This window comes from Pseudonaja textilis, chromosome 10 (genome assembly GCF_049901715.1).
Source record: "Pseudonaja textilis isolate UNSWEBS1 chromosome 10, rPseTex1.2, whole genome shotgun sequence".
NCBI lineage: Eukaryota > Metazoa > Chordata > Lepidosauria > Squamata > Elapidae > Pseudonaja > Pseudonaja textilis.
Genome location: NC_141999.1, coordinates 17799755 through 17823060, shown reverse-complemented (window position 1 = coordinate 17823060; position 23306 = coordinate 17799755). Strand labels below are relative to the sequence as shown.

The 23306-nt window shown below is 43.5% G+C and overlaps 1 protein-coding gene across 1 annotated transcript in view; it reads left to right on the top strand.

The window, feature by feature from the left end:
* LOC113448180 (IgGFc-binding protein-like) overlaps positions 1 to 23306 on the top strand; it is a 32046-nt gene that overhangs the window by 5738 nt on the left and 3002 nt on the right. Inside the window, exons 4-18 of the mRNA XM_087939432.1 lie at positions 751 to 1300; positions 2454 to 3037; positions 4316 to 4874; positions 5776 to 5975; positions 7217 to 7399; positions 8159 to 8337; positions 9340 to 9605; positions 10169 to 10494; positions 12604 to 13168; positions 14251 to 14855; positions 15496 to 16042; positions 16928 to 17001; positions 18255 to 18647; positions 20851 to 21137; positions 21753 to 22018. Of these exons, the coding sequence (XP_087795558.1) occupies positions 751 to 1300; positions 2454 to 3037; positions 4316 to 4874; positions 5776 to 5975; positions 7217 to 7399; positions 8159 to 8337; positions 9340 to 9605; positions 10169 to 10494; positions 12604 to 13168; positions 14251 to 14855; positions 15496 to 16042; positions 16928 to 17001; positions 18255 to 18647; positions 20851 to 21137; positions 21753 to 22018 (5584 nt within the window). The remainder of the gene's footprint in view (positions 1 to 750; positions 1301 to 2453; positions 3038 to 4315; positions 4875 to 5775; positions 5976 to 7216; positions 7400 to 8158; positions 8338 to 9339; positions 9606 to 10168; positions 10495 to 12603; positions 13169 to 14250; positions 14856 to 15495; positions 16043 to 16927; positions 17002 to 18254; positions 18648 to 20850; positions 21138 to 21752; positions 22019 to 23306) is intronic.

Here is a 23306-nt window from a genome sequence, read left to right as displayed (position 1 = left end):
TTGGTTAGTTCAGCATCACAGTAATTGAAAAGTGTTTACCATACACAGCAAAAGTGCGTATTGCTTTTGACAGGCGCCTGCAGAACACAATTCCTTGGCTGAGTATTTTTTTTTGCTGTGGTTATTATTCAATATCTTCTTCTCACTCTTTGTGGTTTCTCCACAAATGTACAACCAAGTCTCCTTGAAAAAACTGCAGACCGTCAAAAAGGGAAGCCACATCAGTAAATATTTATTGAAGTTATAAAAACTCCTAAAATAGCTTTGACCAAATCCAAGAATAGCTATAGAAGCTGGAATAACAAAAACAGCTTAACCAATCTTGCATCATATAGAGGCCACATGCCCGAAGTTTGTAGGGCCAGGACAAAAGCCTGTGTTTATCTTCATTTAAATTTAATCTAAAGCCATGAAATACATATTGTATATTCACTCATCATCTGTTTGATGACTTTTAGCTTTTCTCACTATAATTGCAATTATTTCTGGTGATTACGAAAGTCTCAATCAAATCCATTTTAAAGAGTGCCATATTAGCAATAGCAATAATACGTAGATTTATAGATGGTGCTTTACAGCACTCTCCGGCAAGTTTAAAATGCCAGTATTATTTGCATATGGTCCCCAACAATCTGGGTCCTTATTTTACTGACCTTGTAAGGATGGAAGGCTGAGTCAACCTTGAACCAGAAAAGTTATGATTTATTGTGAATGATAAACCATGCTGCCTTCTCTTCCTTTCCATCTCAGGTGAATGGCCTCCTGGTCAACCTGCCATATGTTCTTCCAGCAGAAAAACTCTCTGTTTACTACCGCGGTTTTTCCGTCCACGTTCAGACCGATTTTGGTCTCTCCGTCTCTTACGACTGGTCCTACTCCGTATCAATGTCTGTCCCCAAGAACTATTCTGGGTTGCTTTGTGGCCTGAGTGGAAACTTCAATGGGAATCAGAAGGACGATTTCCAAAACCCCAATGGCAGCCTTCTTTTCAGTCCCACCGCTTTCAGCAACAGCTGGAGAGAAACTACTTCGCCTTTACACTGTACAGTTGTCGGGCTTCCACCCTCATGTGATGAATCTCAGTATTGGCCTCTCCGTTCCTGTGGCATCATCCGTGATCCAAGTGGGCCATTTCAGCTATGCAGAGACCCTGCTACTGTTCAAATCCACTTTGAGAACTGTGTGAAGGACATGTGTGTCACCTCTGGCAGCAGCCTGTGCAAAACCCTGGGAGCATATGCTCACCAATGCCAAAGCCGTGGAATTGCCATTCAGCCCTGGAGGGAGATGACTGGGTGTGGTAAGCTGGTGCATATTTACAATCCTGGTGCTACAGTAATTGTCAACTTCCACCTTGATAATCCAAATAAAACCAGGATAACACTAATACTTAGAATTATATACTGCTTTATCGTGCTTTACAGCCCTCTCTAAGTCCGTGGTGGGATTCAACTTTTTTTACTACTGGTTCTGTGGGCATGGCTAAGTGGACATGACTAGATGAGTGCGGCAGGTAGTCATGTGACTGGGGCTGAAAAGTCTTTTTTTTCTTTCGCAGCAAACCCCCATCCTGTGCCCCATTTTTGGCCTAGTGGGCCTCAGGAAAGCCTCCTGGGAGCAAAAATGGGGTGCGGGGGACTGTGAAAACGGCTTCAAATGGGTCAGAAATTAGCTGGGTGGCATGCACATGCGCAGGGCAGGTAAGGGGGTGGGGATGTTGTATGCGCATGCGTGGGGGGCTGGGGCGCATTCAGGAGTCAGATTCTACCAGTTTGCACCTATTCGCTAGAACCAGTTGTTAATATTCTAAGCAGTTCGGAGAACCGCTTGTTAGAAGAAATTACTGGCCTAATCCTGTAAGGAAGGCAGGAAGGAAACATTCTGGTGTTGCTTACAGAAACTGCCTCTCTGTTAGCTACATTCTTGGCAGGACTAGACTTCCTGTCTTTGGAACTTCTCTGGAGTTTTCTTTCCCTCTTTTGCTGGTACTTTGCTTGTGTGGAGTGACCATTCAAAGTTACAATGGCACTGAAAAAAGTAACTTATGACCCTTTTTCACACTTACGACTGTTGCAGCATCCCCACAGTGATGAGAGGCGAGGAGATGCGTGCCTCGATGTGAGTGATATTGAGTTGGCCACACCCATACAATAACATGACCACCAAGCCACGCCCACCAACTAAGCCACGCCCACAGAACCTGTTGTTAAAAAATTTGAATCCCACCCCTGGGCGCATTGCATTGTGGGTGCCAGCATGCACGTGCTTTCGGCACACCATAACAAAAAGGTTTGCCACCACTGTCTTAGATAAAGCAATACGAAAGGCATTCTTCGGCATTCTCAAATGTTGATATGTGTGCATTTTTTCCCCCTCCCCAGAGTTGTTGTGTCCCGCTAATAGCTTTTACGACCTCTGCGGACCTCCTTGCTCGTCTTCTTGTGCCTCCTTAGCCACACCTTCCAGCTGCCAGACTGGTTGTGTTGAAGGATGCCACTGCAACCCTGGGTTTGTGCGGAGCGGCGTGGAATGTGTGGCCCAACTTCGATGTGGCTGCACTTACCATGGGCGATATTACCTGGCTGGGGAAAGTTTCTGGCAGGGAGAGGATTGCAGGAGCTTCTGCAACTGTAACAGCACCAGCCATGCTGTGGAGTGTGTCAACTCCACCTGTGGCCCTGGAGAGTTCTGTGGCACCCAGAGAGGCATTCATGGGTGCCACAAGTTCTCAGATGGTCTCTGTCAGGTGTCAGGGTATCTTCACTACACCACATTTGATGGGCAGCAGTTTGAATTCCAGGGGACGTGCAAATATGTCTTTGCGGAACTTTGTGGAGGCACTGCAGACCTGCCCTTCTTTAGAGTCGAGGTGAAGAATGAGAAGCTAAGCAACCAGCCATTACCCATGACCTCAGAAGTGTTTGTTCAAGTGAACGCCCATCAGATACATCTGCAGAGAGATTTCTGGGGAACCATCAAGGTAAAGCTCTTGAGCAAGAACAGCCTTATCCAGCTAGGTCCCAATCCCTGTGGTCCGGTCCAATCCCTGTGGTCCAAGTTGTAGTCCCTACATATCACCAAGTTGGGCGCCAAGAAAGCACCAAGTTGAAGAGAACTCTTTTGGATACGTCTACGGATATTCTCAAATCATCCAGGTCATGGTTGTCCCAAAGGTGTTTCTTCTAAAAGGCAACTGGACTTCCTTTGGTTTTTTTTTCCTTGAAAACATTTTGCTTCTCATCCAGGAAGCTTTTTCAGTTCTTTAGTCCCCTAATTCAGAGAAATAAGAAAATAAATTGAAAATGTGTTTAGAGAGAAAAACCTCTTTCGCTTTTGAGAGGTTATCCCAATCTTGTCTTTTTAGTTCAGTGTTTGTTTTTGATATAAGAAACATACAAGTAGGACATCTAAGAAGCAACTTTCTTTGTACTGTAGTTGTTTGATGAGTCAGAGAAACACACACTCCGAATAAAGTTGATCTATCTAAGCACCATAAGCTGAAAGCTCTTGATCAACCTGATCTGTTGACTTTACTTAAACTTTGTAAAAAGCCACCTAAAACACTAGCTGGCACCATGACAAATTCCACAAGATCGTTCCCTTCAGCAAAAAAAAGGAAAAATGCTCTCTTTTTTCTTTCCTGATAGCCGGCACCTGTACCTTAAATTTTACACTCTCTCTTGACCTCAGAGGGCTGGCAGGCGTGGCGGAGGGAAGTGTGGCCATGGTGGGTGTGACATGGGAATCATGTCAGGGGCACCTATGGTGACCAACTGCTAAGGCAGGACTTCCCCGAGACTTCACTCACTCTCATTATAATCTCCTTCCTTCCTTCCTTTCTTCCCTCCCTCCCTCCCTCCCTCCCTCCTTCCTTCCTTCCTTCCTTCCTTCCTTCCTTCCTTCCTTCCTTCCTTCCTTCCTTCCTTCCTTCCTTCCTTCCTTCCTTCCTTCCTCCCCCCTCCCTCCTTCCTTCCTTCCCTCCCTCCCTCCATTCAAAGCTACAATGGCACTGAAAAAATGACTTATGACCATGTTTCACACTTACGACTGTTGCAGCATCCCCACAGTCATGAGAGGCCAGGCGAGGAGATGCGATGTGAGTGATATTGAGTTGGCCACACCCAGCCAATAACATAACCACCAAGCCACGCTCTCCACCTAAGCCACGCCCATAGAACCGGTTGTTAAAAATTTGAATCCAACCCCTGTTGGAGACCCCTGCTTTAAAGCTTCTTCGAATGACTAAAAAATAGATGGGTAGTTTGTTCTTGGTGGACCTCCAAATTAACCAGCCTTCTTTGCTTCTTCAAATCAGATCGACAGAGCAACTGTCAATCTCCCAGTGAACCTCAATCAAGGAGAGACTGTCATTTTCCAGCAGGGAGCGTCTATCATTCTGAAAACAAAATTCAACCTGATTGTGAGCTACGACCGGATGCAAAACCTCTTTGTTGTCCTTCCTTCCCGATACATGGGACAAACCTGTGGGCTCTGTGGGAATTTCAACAGGGTGACCCACGATGACGTTGCGATGCCAAATGGCTCTTTGGGAATGGATGTCTTCCATTTTGCTGCCAGCTGGAAGTCGGAGAATCACTGTAAGGATCTCCCTCCTGGTTCTTACCCAGAATGTTTGGAGAAGCAACAGCTCATCCAGGCAAAATACAAATGCTGGATCATTCAAAATCCCCAGGGGCCCTTTGCTTCTTGTCATTCTCAAGTTACTCCTGAGCCCTACATGAATGATTGCATATTGGACCTTTGCATCTCTGCATTAGACCACAGTGTCCTTTGCCACTCCATTCAGAACTACGCAGCAGCCTGCCAACGAGAAAATGTAAACATTTCTGCCTGGAGGAACGAGAGTTTCTGCTGTATGTATCTCATCCCTCTATCCTACGTTCCGTCTTGTTTTTTTACTACTCTATGTGATATAGCAAGGGTCAGCAACACTCAAAAAGCCATTTGAAAACACCGGGAGCCACAAAGGTCCTAACCGGAAGTCCCCTGTTTGATTCTAGAGCCAACCGGAAGTCTGGTTCCCCCTACCATAGAGTCTCCTCCTAGTGCTGCATCCTTTTTCCTCTACCTGTCCTAACAGAAAGCCCTATCAATTGTGGAGCCTACTGGAAAACCCGCCCCTTACCATAGAGTCTCCTCCTAGCGTGCTGTGTTTCCCTCCTCCCCCACAACCGGAAGCTCCTCTCAAAATTGTGGCGGTGACTCCAGTGACAGGGAGCTGCAGCAGAGGAATGAAAGAGCCATATGCGGCTCCAGAGCCGCAGGTTGCTGACTCCTGTGATATAGGAAGACTAGATATAGATTTATGCTCCCCTGCGGGGAGCATATTAGATAAGCATGTTTTCTGAATCCAGCAGCAGACCCATCTCACAGTGTTCTGGGAATGTTCACTTCCTGTTGTCATCTAGAGCTTGGGTGGACAGTTTACAGCTTTCCAGGTGTTGTTGCATTGCAACTAGTGACATTGCCCCTCTTGGCCAATAATCGAGAGAAATAAACACCATTTCAGGATCCTGTACATTTTATTGCCCTGGAGACTTCAGATAACAACTTCCTTTATCCTAAGTTACTGTAGGAAGAGCCAAAGCCAGTATTGGATGGGCCTTTCTCCTACTCTTTCTAGAGTACACTTACTTCTTCCCTCCCTCCGTCTCCTTGTCCTTTTTAACCAGATCTGGACTTCTACTCATAGGTCCCCCAACCAATAGCTGGAAATGGCTGTTTCTCAGATTATCCCATTCTTTCCCTCCACAGATTTTCAGTGCTCAGAACATAGTCACTATGAGCTCTGCAGGAACCCCGTGGATAAAGAGTGTTCTGCCAGTTGGCTTCAGGGTGTCCAAGGCACTTTTTGCTCTGAAGGATGTTTCTGCGATGATGGGTACTATCAGAGTGTCGGCAAGTGTGTCCAGCTAGAACAGTGTGGTTGCAACTACAATGGACGCTATTATAAAGTAAGTAGGATTCCCCATCAAAGCCAACACTTTGTAATGTGGTGGAACATATACTTTGCTTGCAGAAAGCTTTTGGGGAAAATTAGGAGAGTGAAGGAGTTGAGGAGAAGATGCCATAAATCAGGTGCCATCTTCTCAGTAAACCCTGAAGAACGATCTGGAAAGTTGAACAGAGGAGATCCAATAAACATTAGCAAAGAGCAACATGAATGGAAGGTAGCCATGACAATTTGTGATGTTGCTTTTCTTATCTCTTTTTTTTTTCTTTTAGCATTATGAGTTATATTCATTGTACAAAAAAATAAACATTAAAAAAACATTAATTTGAGCTAAAAGTCAAGATTATTTTTTATCCTAATAGTCAACACTTCTTAAGAATTGAATTCCATTCTAATACAGGTTTATTTCAGCTTGTCCAATAAGATTAACTGGTTCTGTAACAATCATTTTCTTGCCTTTGTTCTCACCATTTGCTAATTCGATCATGCGCACCACAGCTAAATGTGTCATTTATCAATTAGCAAGATACGTCTTTTTCTGAGTAAGGAGTAATAGCTCCCTGGGCTGTTATTAACAAAGAAATTATCTGTTAGATCTTACAAGATAGAATGCCATCACAATTCCTTTGGCTAAAATTATGACTTATAGCCTTGTCAAACTTCTAATTTTCTCAATAGTTTAATTGAGAATCGTTCTGATCTGAGCCTCGGTGGCGCAGTGGTTAGAGTGCAGTATTGCAAGCTACTTCTGCTGCCTGCTGGCTGCCTGCAATTTTGCAGATCAAATCTCACCAGGCTCAAGGTTGACTCAGCCTTCCATCCTTCTGAGGTGGGTAAAATGAGGACCCGGATTGTTGGGGGCAATAGGCTGACTCTGTAAACCATTTAGAGAGGGCTGTAAAACACTCTAAAGTGGTATATAAGTCTAAGTGCTATTGCTATTGCTGTCTTTAAACAACACAAAAAATACTGAAAAACACCCACTCTGTTCTCATTGAATCTTCCATATTGACCTCTACGTTCTCCATGCAGGTTGGAGAGCATATCTGGCTGCCCGGTTGTGCAAAAAAATGCCGTTGTGACCCCCATGGCAATTTCCGTTGTTTCCCAGCTAGATGTAAGGCGGATCAACAATGCACACTGAAGGGGGGACTGTATGGCTGCCACAGTCTCTTGACCACCTGCGTCATCACAGGCGATCCTCATTATTTCACGTTTGATGGTGCACTGGTGCACTTCCAGGGTATCTGTGACTATGAGGTCTCTCACACTTGCAACTCCACGCTGGATTTCTCCTTCCGAGTTGTCATTGAAAACCGACATTTCCAGAATCCCAGAGTTTCCTTTGCTTACCGGGTGGAAATCTGGTTTCAGATGCACCAATCTAGTTTCCATGTGTTCCTTGAGCGAGGCAAAGCTGTCCATGTGAGTATAGTGGTTATGTGACATAGACTCATTGACCTATGGACTCATGGAATCATAGGAATTTTGGAGGTCTTCTAATGATCCCTAGAATCATAGGGAAGGGGACCTTGGAGGTCTGCATAGAGTTTTAGTCACCACACTATAAAAAAGAGGTTGAGATTCTACAAAAAGTACAGAGAGGAGCAACCAAGATGATTAGAGGACTGGAGGCTAAAACATATGAAGAACAATTGCAGGAACTGGGCCTGGCTTGTCTAGTGAAGAGAAGGACCAGGGGAGACAGGATAGTAGTGTTCCAATATTTGAGGGGCTGCCACAGAGAGGAAGGAGTCAAGCTACTTCCCAAGGCACCCAAGGCACCTCATGCCATCCATCTGGTAAACTTGCAGGACTCTTTCTTTTTGCCATGTACATGTATACATCTGATCTAGACTGTGTTGTTTCTCTGTTTCATATAATATATGTGGGCATATGCATAATTTTGTATTTATTTTGTCATGTTGATCTAGTGTATATTGGAGGTGGTGACCCTTTGAGAGCTACATTCAACGAAATTTCATTTTAATGCATGCCGATTAGTGTTCATTCAAAGTGACAAAGTTAGTCTAAGTTAGTGCTGCAGAAACTTTTATAGTATTTCTTTTATGAAAGGTTAATGGCAGAAGAACCCAACTACCGGCCAATGTAGGATCCATTGCTCGGATCTTGAGAGTGAGGAATATGTTGACTGTGAGAACCAAAGCTAATGTGGAAATCCAGTTCAACGGGGCAAGTAGTGTGTTCCTACGGGTGGGTCCAGAGTATCAGAATCAGCTGTGTGGCATGTGTGGCAACTTCAACGGTGATGCTTCTGATGATAAACTTTTACCGTCTGGAGACAAAGCTCTGAATGATGCACAGTTTGGAAATGCTTGGATATCAAACACCAGCTCTGCACGGTAGGATGAGCCTCTTCCTCTCCCCATCTGAAAAGCTAGAGCACCCTGGAATCGGGAGACCCAGAAATTCTGATGGTCCCAATGAGTTCCAGGCAGAGTTGGGCTGCTGCCGGTTTGCACCGGTTCAACTGAACCAGTAGTTTAGATTCTGCGCAGTTCAGTAAACCGGCAAATCCCACCACTGGCTGGCTCCGCCCCTGCTCGTTTTTTGGCCTGTTTTGGGGGCCGTTTTCAGGATGTTTTGGGGCCATTTTCAGGCCATTTTTCGGGCTGAAAATGGCCAAAAACAGGCCCCAAATGCGCAGGGATAGGGCCAGCCAGTGGTGGAATTAGCTCCAACTGGCTGAATCCTACCTCTGCCTTTGAGGCAAATGTCAGAGAAGTGGGGCTGGGTGTGAATGCCTACCCAGCCAGAGAGCCAGTTGTTAAAAAATTTTCAGCCCACCACTGATTCCAAGATATCAGGACAATGGAATTTGAGAAAAACAGTGTTTCAGAAAGAGAGTCATTAAAACATTTTAATCAAATAGATCAGCTAATCCTCTTCTGGACAGCTTAGTCTCTTGGGTGATGAGTATTGATGCTGTCAACCATGAAGCTGACCTGACTGAAGCCATTTTGACCACTTCAGTGTTGCCACACTGGAGCCAAGGGATAGGGAGGGAGGATTTAGTTGGGATTCTGTAGCCAAAACAAAATATTTTCTCTTGGGAACCAAGGACATTCTCACACCTGGTCAGAGGAAGGCGAAATGATGTCACCCGGCAACCAGAGAATGCCATGATTGGACCATGTGACTGATCGTTTTGAGAAAGTGCCAAACGTTTACTTTTAATTAGGTGAAAACCACAGGAGACTTCAGAGTCGGTTTTCACCAGATATGTGCCAATATGTTCATTCCAATAAAAGTATTCTTTGAGGAATCTTACCTGCCTTGGAGTTTTGCTTGCTATGCACTTGGAACCCAGACCTGTGACTCTGTTCTTTGTCTATCTTTTTCAGCTGTAAAAACAACACCAAAGACCTTGTTCCTTGCCCAAATCAACACAAGTACAAACAAATGTGTGCAATCTTAATTAACGTCTCAGGGCCTTTCTCTGAATGTCACTGGCTCAACAACCCAGACTTGTATTATGAATCCTGTGTCTATGATTTATGCCAGTACGGATTGGGCAATCGCATGTTCTGTATGGCCATTGAAGCTTACGATGAAATGTGCACCATTACTGGGGTGAAGGTGATGGACTGGCGGCAGGCAACAGGATGCAGTAAGCAAAATAAGAAGGGTGGCTCCCATTAGGAAAATGTCTGTAGATGTATTTGAAAGTCAAGGTGTGACATCAGTATATAACATCTGCCCTTGGAAATGATAATCATCATGAATGAAGGCAAATAACCATATTTGATCATTCAATATGGTGTACGATATCGAATTATCATACAAATAATGATAAAGTTTGTACTACCCAATAGCTTATTTATTGTCAGGCACAAGCAACCTGAATTAGTCACAACCAGTAAATTTATATGCATAAAGTTTGAATATACTTTATTGTTGAACTAGTCTCAGCAAGAAACTATATTGTTAGTCACCTATGTTACAAGAATCTCACCAGACTGACTATATTCCCCTGGAATAAAGTCAGATAAGGCTTCAGGGATTCTGGGGGAAAGTCATTGTGACACTTTCTCCAGTGAAAAGATTCTAAACTCAACCTCCTCTTAACACCACCTTCCGGTCTAGCTGGAGATTCTACCATATGTACGTTAGAGAAATATTTTGGGCACATTGTTTTGCATTCCCAAACCTGTTTGATCTTTTTCTTTTCAGGCATCACCTGTCCAGTTAACCAGTATTATGACTTTTGTGGCCCAGCTTGTCCTGCCACGTGTGCCAACCCCCAGGCCCCTGCCCTTTGCAAAAAAGCTTGCATCTCAGGCTGCGTCTGCAGGGAAGGCTATGTTCTGAAAGCTGGGGTCTGCATACCTCTACAGCTCTGTGGCTGTGCCCTAAATGGCCGCTATTACCAGCTGGGAGAACAAGTGATCCTGGGGGACACTTGTAACCAAAGATGCATCTGCATGCAAGCTGCTCACCCAATGGAATGTCAAGGACATGCCTGCAAAGCTCAGGAAATGTGCAAAATTGTGGATGATGTACGAGGTTGTTACCCAATGAGATTTGGCCTGATGCATCTATATGGCCCTTCAAACTATATCACTTTTGATGGTGTTCCTTTCAGTTTTCAAGGGGCCTGCAAATACACCCTTGTTTCATACTGTGGTCCTCCAGGAAAGCTTCCGAGCTTCAACATTCAAGTATTAAATATGCATAAGGACTCTATCTTGGTATCCTGGATAAAGCAGTTGGAACTTGAAATCTATGGGGAGAAAATAATTATGGCAAAAGGGCAGTATGGTTTAATAAAGGTAAGAGTATTGTAAATTCTAACCAGTTTCCATTGGAATGTCTGTAGGATCTAAAAACTGCTTTATAGTGAGTCTACGTTAGCCTTTTGAGGTAGATCAGACTAGGAACCAAAGTTATGAAGTGTAATATTGCTTTTATTATAGGGTTATAGTAACATAATCTTGAAAGTCTGAATGAGTTTTTCCTTCTCCCTCCCTTTAAGAAAACCAGGGAGGGTCAAATCTAAGACATTTTCTCAAATTACATTTCTGCCTTGGACTCAAAGTTCCTTTATCTAACCATTGTCTTGGTTACAGATCTTCCTCCTGTTCCTCAAGGTTATTCTTGTAGCTCATTATACTCTGTACAAAAAGCTTAAGGAGATGTGCATTCAACAGCATACTAACCTTGGTTCAACCCTACAGTGGCTTAATTCATTGATCAAGATAAACATATAATGTGAATCCTGTTGACAAGTTAATCAAGAAGATTCTCTTTCAGTGAGGCTGGGAATCTACCTTCAACAGTGGTAATGTAGAAAGAAAGATTAAAATTAGAATTACATTTGCAGAAAGATCTCTGAGGTTAAAAGAATCTTTCTCCCATTCATCCCTACAACAGCCCTAAGAATCTGAGAAATAAATTGGGTCAAGAGAGTGTGACTGCCCCTTAGTCACACAATGAGTTCCATGGGAGATTGGGAAATTGATTATAGGCATCCCTGATCCCAAGACATGATTTAACTTATATTTTTGTTCAGGGAGGAGAGTTTGACTTGAACCCAAGAGGATAGTTACTAGTGTTGATGCTATTTCCCAGACTAGAGTAGTTGAACATGAATGAGAATGTCATGTGTTGAATAACATCTACCTGTTGTTCAATATCCACCCAGATCTTTAAGAGAATAGCATTCAACATTAGGAAATTGGCTGGAAATTGAAAATCTTTTCAGCCTAAGGTTACATCTACTGGAGAAGAAGTGTCCATTTGTCTATCTAATTTTCTATCCAGAGATCCATCTATCTCAGTGATGGCTAATTTTTTTCGTCATCGCAGGCCAAAAGTGCATGTGTGTGCCTGCATGTGTGCCTGCACCCTTAATACAATGCACATGCGACCCCTCCTCCCAGCCCCACTGTACATGTGCAGTGGATCAGTTCCAGGCGATGGCTCGCGTGCTGGCAGAAATGGCTCTGAGCGCCGCTTCCGGCATGTGTGCCATAGGTTCACCATCACGGTTCTATCTAGTCCAAGGGTCTTCAAACTTGGCAAGTTTAAGACTTGTGGACTTCAACTCCCAGAATTCCTGAGCTAACATGACTGGAGAAGGAATTCTGGGAGTTGAAGTCCACAAGTCTTAAAGCTGTCAAGTTTGAAGACTCCTGATCTAGTCACTGGAAGATGGAGAGTGTATAGATCAGGGGTGTCAAACTCAAGATCTGGGAGCCAGATCCAGCCCATGGGGTGCTTAGATGTGGGCTGCAGCACCACCCTGGAAACAGTGAAGGACTGGCCTGCGTTGTCTCTGCCAGCAAAAACAGAGCTCAGGAGGGCTGCACGCAGCCAAACTCTGTTTTCACTGGCAGAGGGTTGCAGGAGACCATCACAGCCGAAAACAGAGCTTGGGAGCCTGTTTTCATTGGCAGAGCACTTGGGCCACCACAGGTGCCCTCCACATAAGTGACATCGCATTGGCCACACCCACCCCAGCCATGCCTCCCCCGCCCCCCAGAGGTCAAACACAATCCCGATGCGGCCCTCAATGAAATCGAGTTTGACACCCTTGGTATATAGATTAATTAAATGAATCTATTTATGAATTTGTCAAGGACATTGTTCCCCTGGCTTTGTCTTAGGTGAATGGCCTTCTAATGAATCTGCCCATCACCCTTGCAACGGGAAAACTCTATGCTTATTCTACTACCACCTTCCTCACTATTGAGACTGAAATGGGCCTCTCTGTTTCCTATGATTGGTCTCACCACATGTCCGTTTCAGTTCCTGAAATTTACTCAGGGTCTCTCTGTGGCCTTGGTGGAGATTTCAACCAGAATCACCACAATGACTTCAGGTCTCCCAGCGGTTCGGTGATTCAGGATCCAGAGACTTTTGGCAACAGCTGGAAAGATTCTGGCTCCCCATTCCACTGTGCAGCTGTCGGGCCCTTACCAAATTGCAGTGAAACTGAATTGGCCCAATACAGATCTCTGGCTTATTGTGGACTCATTCGTGACATGAATGGGGCATTTCAAGACTGCCAAGACCAAACGGAGGCTCAGCATTATGCAGAGCATTGTGTGAAGATCCTATGCACAACACAGGGCAGCCACAAGGTTCTGTGTGAAGTACTATCTACATATGTTCAGAGATGTCAAGCAAAGCACATCAAGATTCAGTCGTGGAGAAAGATCACTGGATGTGGTAAGTGATATTCAGTAGAAAGACTGGTTTTAAAAACAGAAGTGAACATTTTTTTGCAGGTGTGCAGATAAAATATAGTGTCTGTTGGACATGGCATTCCACTGTCTGAAAATCTTGCTTCTCTTTCTGTAAAATAGTTTTTAAATGAATGAATGAAAGAAAGATTGAATGATTATATCTGTTTGTGTTTGAGTCAGATATTTACTCCTGTCAATCTGCACTAGTAACAATTAATGAACAAGCAAAACACTTGGAAGGAAATGTGTAACAATGTCACATAACAACTGTGTGTTTTAAATTAAAAATATTTTTCGTGAATGAAAGCAAATATATATGTCCCAGGATAATGTTGCAAGATCCAATCTGGGTGTCAACTTTGAAGCGAACCTAGATGAAGCCATCTTTTGCTGCCTCATAGTTGCCACAAACCCTGAGAGGGGGAAGGGAGGGGGGAAAGTAGATAGACTGGCTAACAGTCGAAACAAAAAGTTTTCCTGTGGGAACCAAGGTCATCTCAACAGGAGGCAGTTGAAGGAGGAGAGGAGTGACCAAGCAGCCGGCCAGCTACTTTCATTGGACAATGTGACTGGTGACATCTGGGAGGGGGAACTTTTACTCTTTGAATTAGGGAAAAACCGCAGGAACTTATGAGTTGGTTTTCACCAACTGTGCCGATATGATGTATTCAATAAACATGTTCTTTGAGGAATCTACCTGCCTCGTTCTGCTTTTGACGGACGCAATACTCAGCATGCTGACATTGGGACAGTCGCCAGGATCAGTGGTTTAGTCTTTCAAACTTTTGGGCTTGTGCTCAAGCCTGAAAATACACCAATCAACAAATAGGAAGGCACCACATACATATGATGTATAGAATAGCCCAAAGCACATATTCCAGTAGAGTGAAGTTCCAGCACAAGTTCAAAAGCTCAGAAGACCACAGTTCTGGTCCCAGTGATTGGCCCATACTGGATCTTGCAAAAGTAATTTTCTTTACTGTTCCTACTCCTTTGTCCCAACTATATTAATTCCAAAAATCTGTCTTTGGTATTAAAACAAATCATTCAATCTTTTGCGTTTAGAGTTGACTTGCCCAGATAACAGCCGTTACATATTTTGTGGCTCTTCCTGCCCTGCCTCTTGCGCCCAACCGGCTGGACCTCCAAGTTGCTTCCAGAGTAGGTGTGTAGAAGGATGCCAATGTGAAGCAGGGTTTGTGCTGAGTGGCACGGACTGTGTGCCGTGGGAGCAGTGTGGCTGCAGCTACAACGGACGGTATTACTTGAAAGGGGAAACATTCTTCTTGGAAGGAGAAAACTGCAAAAGAAAGTATTACTGTGATGGCTCCATCTCTGCCCTTGAAACGGAGGGTTCCTTTTGTGGTCCTGGCCAATTCTGTGGCACTCAGAAGGGAGTATTTGGCTGCCATGCGTTGCCAGATGGCACCTGTCAAATTTCTGGATTTCTTCACTACACCACCTTTGACGGGCAACCGTACAGCTTCCAAGGCACCTCTATGTACGTCTTGGTGGAACTGTGCCCAATGTCCAAGCTTTTACCTTCTTTCAGAGTTGAGGTGAAGAATGAGAAGATGCCTAACAGACTTTTTCCTGAGATATCGATGGTACTGGTTCTAGTGAACAACACCCAGATATATCTGCAGAGAGGGCACCACGGGAGGGCCTTGGTAAGGACAATTTTACTTATCTGCGATCTGAAAGTGTGGGGTGATTTCAAGCAGGTTTTCTATTTGTTGTTATATTCCAACTGAACAAATGTTTACAAAAGATGAATGTTAAAGCCATCCTCTTGTAGCCTCTGAGATAGCAACCCAGCAGAGGTGGTATTCAGCAGGTTCTGACCAGTTCTGGAGAATCGGTAGCAGAAATTTTGAGTATGTCCTCTGACTGGAGATTTTACAGTGTCTTTCCCCAGCCACGCCACCAAGCCACGCCCGCAGAACCAGTAGTAAAAAAATTTGAATCTTACCACTGGTCATATTTCCTGCAAGTTAATAATATTTAGAGAGTGTTCACCATGAAGCAGATGAAGGCATCATAATTGGTAAATGGCAAGTGAGAAAAAGATGACTTCTAATAGCAATGACACTTAGACTTCTATACCGCTTCATAGTTCTTTACGGCCCTCTCTAAGTGGTTTACAGAGTCAGCGTATTGCCCCCAATGATCTGGGTCCTCATTTTATCAACCTCAGAAGGATGGAAGGCTGAGTCAACCCTGAGCCGGTGAGGAACTAACTCCTAACAGTGGACAGAGTTATCTTGCATTCTAATCACTGTGCCACCTGTTTTTTTCCCCTTTGCATAGATCAATGGTATAGCTCAGCAACTTCCTGCCCATTTGAAAAGCCAGAGGATTGCCGTTTATCAACATGGATTTTATGTTGTTGTAACAACTGACTTTGGTTTAACCGTGAGTTATGACCTGGCACACAGCCTCTTCGTAACCCTTTCTTCTGGATACCAAGAGCAAGTATGTGGGATGTGTGGGAATTTCAAGAGGGCCAATGACGCCGATTCTAGCATGCAAATCAGATCCATATCAAAACACCCCTTGGACCTTGCTAGCTTCTGGAGTTCGTCAGCGATCACAGGTAGCTTTGGGCCTCCTCTATTTGTTAAGGAACATCTCATCCGATCTAAATCCATGTGCTGGATCATCCAGAATGCTGATGGGCCATTTTCTTCTTGCCATTCTCTGGTCAGTCCCAAACCCTATTTAACAAACTGCATTTTGGACGTTTATGCATCTGCCTGGGATCCGGAGATCTTGTGCCTTTCCATTCAGACTTACGTAGCAGCCTGCCAGAGAGCCAATGTCACCCTCAAGCCTTGGAGAATTGGATCTTTTTGTGGTGAGTCAATTAGCAAAGTCCAATATTTTTTTATGAACACTTCTAGGGCATAATCTAATATTTAATATTGAGCCACGGTGGTGCAGTGGTTAGAGTGCAGTACTGCAGGCTACTTCTGCTGACTGCCGGCTGCCTGCAATTTGGCATTCCCATAACATGCTAAGTTTGGCTACTGCAAATGTTGGCTAGTCTGTTAGTGTGTTATGTGAAGCCAGTCTGTTTGGTTGGCTTATGGTTCAAGATAACATGCGAACCCAGAAAATGGATTAATTAAAGTAAAATATATTAAAAACAATACAGTTAATTAGCAATTTACCCAGGAGCTTTGGAAATCGAATCCATAGCTTTGGTGTGGGGTGCTGCCATTTTTAAAAGTTCCAGTTTGAAGCTTTCTTTTATGATATCCCAGGGATGAAAATGGCTGGTTGATTGGATGAAGGGAATATTGAGGAAAAAACTTCTTCCTCAACAAACTTGGAAATATAATATTTCACTTGGTCATTTTTATATATTTAACCTGAGTTATTTGGAATGTTTTCTAGAAAAGAGCATTATGAGACTTATGGGCAGTGGTGGGAATATGTTTTTTTTTGTGTGTGTGTGAAGGAAAAGCTAAATAAAGGCCACATTATTGTTGTTTAAAATAAAACCCACAAAAATGCATCAAATATCATCATGCCTGGTATTGCAAGACTTCAAAATAGGATAGGATCACCAGCAAAATTACTGTTTCCTCCCCACCCCCGTCTCTCTTTAAAGATCCAGATTGCCCAGACAACAGTCATTATGAACTCTGCCAGCCACCCTGCGAGGGTTTTTGTGCTGGTGCCACATTTGCACATCTCTGCAACCCCCTGTGCTCTGAAGGATGTGTCTGTGATGCAGGATACTTATGGAGCGGGAACAAGTGCATTCAGCACGAACGCTGTGGCTGTGAATACAATGGCCATTATTATAATGTAAGTCAAGCCAAAGGTCAGTGCGGTGAAAGAAGACATCTCCATGGTCATGTGGCCGGCATGACTGTACGCCGGAGGCGCATGGAATGCTGTTCCCTTCCCTCCAAAGTGGTCCCTATTTTTCTACTTGTATTTTTACATGCTTTCGAACTGCTAGGTTGGCAGAAGCTGGGACAAGTAATGGCAGCTCACTCCGTTACGCAGCGCTAGGGATTCGAACCACTGAACTGCTGATCTTTCTGATTGACAAGCTCAGCGTCTTAGCCACTGAGCCACCGCATTCCTATTGTAACTTTTTAACCGTATCTTTGAATGGTCAATAAACGAATGGTTGTAAGTGGAGAACTACCTGTAGTTCGCTTCAACAGTTGGAGCTCACTCATGACTTTGGACCAGTCGTTCTCTCTCAACCCAAAGCCAATGTGGTGTAGTGCGGAAGGCGCTGGAGTAAAAGTGGGAGACCCAAGTTCTTATCCCTCATCAGCCTTAGAAGTTTAGTGAGTGATTTAAACCAATGCTCTCTCTTTCAGCCCAGCCTGCCTCACAGGATGGCTGTTATAACAATAGCACTTAGACTTATATACAACTTTACAGCCCTCTCTGAGCGGTTTACAGAGTCAGCATGTTGCCCCGAACAATCTGGATCCTCATGTTACCCACCTCAGAAGGATGGAAGGCTGAGTCAACCTTGAGCCTGGTGAGATTCAAACTGCCAAATTGCAGGCAGCTGGCAGTCAGCAGAAATAGCCTGCAGTACTGCACTCTAACCACTGCGCCACCAGAGCTCATAGAGATAAAATGAAGGGAGAGTTATAGAGATAAAATTATAGAGGTATAGAGATAAAATGAAGGGAGATCTTGAACACACTCACACACACACACACACACACACACACACACACACACACACACTAAAATCACTTAAGAGCAGATCTGAAGTACTTAAATCTCCTGAAATGTCATGAAATGGTTCCCAATAAAGAGTTCTCTTCTCATAGATCTTTTTCACAATTGGAAATATGAGCAGCTACCAACAGTGATGAAAAGAGGTACCATATAGACTAAAATAAGATGTAGCAGGGGCAGCATTCTAAGGTCAAACATATCAAGAAGAATAGTAGAAATAAGTCTAGTAAGGTAGATAAACAAAGCCTATTTTGCAGAGGTAGGAAATTGATCTGAATAAGATGGACAGATTGGGGCATAGTGTTCAAATCTTGTCTTGATTAATTAATTACTGGTTTACTTTTCAGGTTGGAGACCACCTCTGGCTTTCTGACTGCACAAAAAGGTGCAGCTGTGAGAATTCGTCGACCTTTCACTGCGTCCCAGCCAGTTGCAATCCTGGCCAGCAATGCGCAATTCAGGATGGAAAGCTGGGCTGTAAAAATCAGCTGACCACTTGCACCATTTCTGGAGACCCTCACTACTTCACATTTGATGGGGCTATAGCCCATTTCCAAGGCAGTTGCGCTTATGAGATCTCAAAGACACCCAACTCCTCCTTGGATTTCTCCTTCCGGGTTGTGGCTACTAATAAGAATTTCCGGAATCCCCGAGTATCTTTTATTTTCCGAGTGGATATTTGGCTTAGCTTCAAACAGTTCAGTTCTCACATTGTTTTGGAAAAAGGAAAAGATGTGAAGGTGAGGGCAATTTCTTGATCCAAGCACCCCCCCCAAAAAAAAAGGAGGAGGGGAAAAAAGTGTACAATAAACCAACCTAATCAATGGCCATTTGAAAAATATGGGGTGATGATGTTGAGAATCATCATTGAGAAAGCAAAGGTTTTTAAGAGATAATGTTTAGTTTGGAAATGTAAGATAAGATCTGGCAGGTTGTACATACATATGAGCAAAGATATGTTATTTCTTGAGATGATAGAATACTAGATTTTAACTGAACCTTATCCAGATATTTTTAGTGATAAAAGAAGGTTGACAATGAAATTATCTCTTTATTGAAAGTCTTCTTCTTGAAGAAGCTGAATGTTCTAACCCAGGCTTCGTCAAACTTAAAAGTAAAACCTATTTTAATGTAATGCTGGGAATGACTTGAATTCCCAGCCAAAACTCATCAGACACAGTTCCTCCAGATAAAAGCATGCTTTTCAGTGCTGTAGAATGCTGCCAAGAAACAGAAGTCCAATTAAGGCTAACATAAGACAATCCAAAAACCCAGAAAAAAACGACCAGAGTACAGGGCTTCAAGAAGGACTCAGAAATTACTGAACTGCTTTGCTTCCTGCAAAGCTTTTCCTCATTGAGGACTGACTTTTATCCCTTATGGGAGGGGCAACCACCTCCCAGCCTTACTCCAGAGTCTCCCCTTCTGCTTCAGCTGCTCTTGCCTTCTAGCAGCTCTGTGCACATGCGCACTGGGAACAGGCTCCCCTGGGTCCTCTGCCTTGCTGCTGCCAGACTCCGAAGGCTCCGAAGATAGCACCCCACTCCCAGATGGTCCTGGCCACATCCCTGCATCAGAAGCAGGATCCTCATCTAAGTCCTCTCCAGACTCCCTGACGGGTCCCCTTTCATCCTCACCTCTGCTGTCTGCACCGGCGAATCACAACACTGAAATCCCATTTGTTGGGATGTGGTACTTTTCTACATCAAACTGAGTGGGAACAGCACGTATAGGTCCCTCCAATTCTTAGCTGCTATGATTCTGCATCTGTCAAGAATTTCAATGCTTGTGGGGGGGAGTGGAGAAACCAAATAAGTTAGTTAACCAACTAGTGATTTTGTCCACTGTGATGGAAGAACATCACTCTGATGTTAGAATAGATAGTTTTCCCAAGAACCAGATGTTCTTAACTAGGGATTGAATCTGAGCTTTTCAAAGCATGTTCTCATAATATTGAGATACAGGAAACATGAGATTCAGTTCTATATATTCCATTTTTAACTCTAATTTGACCTCTAATTATTATGCCTAATTAATCTATTATTATCCTTATATATCTCATCTTTTCTTCAAGAGAGCTCAAAGCAACTTCAGGGGGTTTCTTTCCCAGGTCATCAGAAGAATTCAATGTGTCTCTCAGGGGTGGGCTTCAATTTTTTTAGCAAGGGGCTCTCTGCCCTAATGAATGGCTGGGTGGTCATGTAACTGGGTGGGCGTGGCCAACTCAACATTGCTTCTTTGCCCTAATTACCTAAAAAAAGATAACATACCAAAAAGTTGTTTATTATTTCGTCCATTTAATACTTAAATAAAAGACTGGGTGAAACCAGGCTTAATAGCAGTGACTGTGAGAGGGATCTTGGAGTCTTAGTGGAGTTTCTGGTGAGTTACATGATTCTTCTTATTTGGGAATTAGCCCTCGACAAGCGCTTTATCTAGCTTGACACTTTTACGAGGTGTGAAATGCTCTTGGCTGAACACCTAGAAAGGAAAAAAGCCCAAAAGGTGTCCATTTATTATTCTAGGCTGCTTGTCTTTTTGAGGTTATTGGGGGTGGGGCCTCTCCGAGCCCCACAGAGTCTTAGCTAGGGGCTCCCCTGAGCCTGAGAGACCCCCTCAGCAGCCCACCCCTGGTCCCACCACTCCAGACCATCCCCTGGGTCTATTCTCACCCAGTGTCTTCAAATTCAAATGAATTGGCTTGCAAATGATCATAGCTATTACAGTATAGAATAGGAACCTGTGCTGCTCCCTTGTTTTTCCCAAGAACATCCTGATCTGAGGGATTAGGAAATATAAACAAGGACAATTAAAACAATGGAGTCTCAGCATCATGGAGATCATGTGGGCTTCATGTTGTGCTGAAGCCATCAGCCACTTCTCCTCCTCCTCCTCACACAATTGATTACTTATGCCTAATTTGGATTTCCACTATATTTTTAGGTGGATGGGATACCAATTGCTTTGCCAGCAAAACTAGAGCACTTAGCTAACATCACAAAAAGAAGCCAGATGGTAACCATAAGAACCCATCCCAGTTTGGAGGTCCAGTACAATGGCCGCCATGCTTTGTTTGTTCGTGTGGGTCCTGAGTATTGGGGGAAGCTGACTGGGATGTGTGGGAATTTCAATGGCTATCGTGACGATGACAAAGTCTTGCCTGATGGGAAAAAAGCTAAAAACGATGCTGAATTTGGAAATGCTTGGATGTCCGACATCAGTCCCCCAAAGTAAGTTGATTTATAATTGATTTCTTTATTCTTTATGTTTATTTTTTAAAAATAATTGTATGTTTTATTTGGCAAAAATAATATGAGGCATACAAATTTAGTTCCTGCATCTCTTTGGAAGAGCGTTATAGCTTCTACTGCCTTAAGAAAGTTCAAAACATTCTTAAAGATCCATCTCATCCTGGGCACCCCTTTTTTTGAACTATTACCATCTGGCAGATGGTACAGGATAATAAAAACAAGGACAAATACACTGAAAAACAGCTTCTATCCCAGAGCAGTAACAATATTGAATTCTTCTGTATAGTACAATACGAAGGCAACACCAGGGGTTTTCAATTCAATTGTATAGAATGGGAAGGATGTGTGTTTGTGTTTTATTTTTTATAGTTATAATGTACACTGAAGATGGCATTTAATTTTGTGGTATGAGATTAATGACAATGACGCTAAACTAAACTAAACTACAAGTTGCCAAGTTTGAAAAAAAAAAACCTCATTTAAGAAAAATGCATTAAAAAAAGATATTATCTATGAAAGAGAAGATGCCCTACGATTAACACACAATAATATAATGTCTGCATATAACGCAAAGGGATTTTTCTTGCCTTTCAGGTGCACTAATGACACAGGTGCTTTTGCACCCTGCACAAATCACCTAGAATGGGAGCCGAAGTGTGGAATCCTCACAGATCAGTCTGGGCCTTTCTCAGAGTGCCACTGGCACGAGGAACCTGCTCCATATTACAATTCCTGCATTTTTGATCTTTGCCAGTATGGACAAGGACATGACATGCTGTGCGCGGCTATAGAAACCTATGAGGAGATGTGCCAGACTCTCGGGGTGCAGGTGCCTAGCTGGAAGGAAGAGCTTGGATGTGGTGAGCAAGGAGGCCTTTTCCTTTTGATCTCTCATCAAAATGTCCTGGTGTGAAAAATATGTTGTTGCTTTTTTTTTTTTTTTAGTTTTGAAGTATGAAAAGTTTCAGAGATGCAATGCCGGGCTATTTGGTGTTTCCTTTGGAGGTTACTAGGAATCATAGGTAATCTTCAACTTAAAACCATTCATTTAATGACTGTTTTAAGTTACAAAAGCACGGAAAAAAGTGACTTAGGAGCATTTTTTTTCACACTTATGACCGTTGCAGCATCCCATCCCATTCATCTGGCTGGCGTCCTGTCGGTGTGTGAGAGAGTTGAGGGCTGTTTGCAAACTGAAATAGCATTTGCTGTGTGAGCAAGAAGGAGACAGCAAGGAGCCTGGGTGTGGCTTAGCTCAACAGTTCTGTACTAAAGCTGGTTGCTGTTGTGAAAGTAAAACTGAAACTCCTCTGCTTGTGTTTTGCATTTGGAACAGATTTCTTTTCAGGTGGGGAGGGAGAGTAGAACTCTTTAGCATCCGAGTGTGTTAATAATAATATATATGAAATACTAATGCTCTGATGGTCATTTAGAAAAATCCTTTCTTAGTGAGCACCTAGAAGACAAGAGGAACATATGTGCCACATTTCAAGTTTGTAGCCTTTACGGTTCTGGAGATTTTGTGATGATGTGTGAGTGGTATCTATCTATCTATCTATCTATCTATCTATCTATCTATCTATCTATCTATCTATCTATCTATCTATCTATCTATCTATCTATCTTCTATCTATCCAGGGGTGGGATTCAAATTTTATAACAACTGGTTGTGTGGGCATGGCTTAGTTGGTGGATGTGGTTTGGTGGTCATGTGACTAGGTGGACGTGGCTTGGTGGTCATGTTATTTGCTGGGCGTGGCCAACTCAATATCACTCACATCGAGGCACGCATCTCCTTGCCTGGCCTCTCATGACTGTGGGGATGCTGCAACAGTCGTAAGTGTGAAAAATGGTCATAAGTCACTTGTTTCAGTGCAATTGTAACTTTGAATGGTCATTCCACACAAGCAAATTACCAGGAAAGGAGGGGAAAAAAAACCTCCAGAGTTCCTGAGACAGGAAGTCTAGTCCTGCCAAGAATGTAATAACGGAGAGGCAGTTTCTGTTAGCAACAACACCAGAATGTTTCCTTCCTGCCTTTTTTACAGGATTAGGCCAGTAATTTCTTCTAACAACCAGTTCTCGAACTGCTTAGAATGTTAACAACCGCTTCTAGCGAATAGGTGCGAACTGGTAGAATCCCACCCC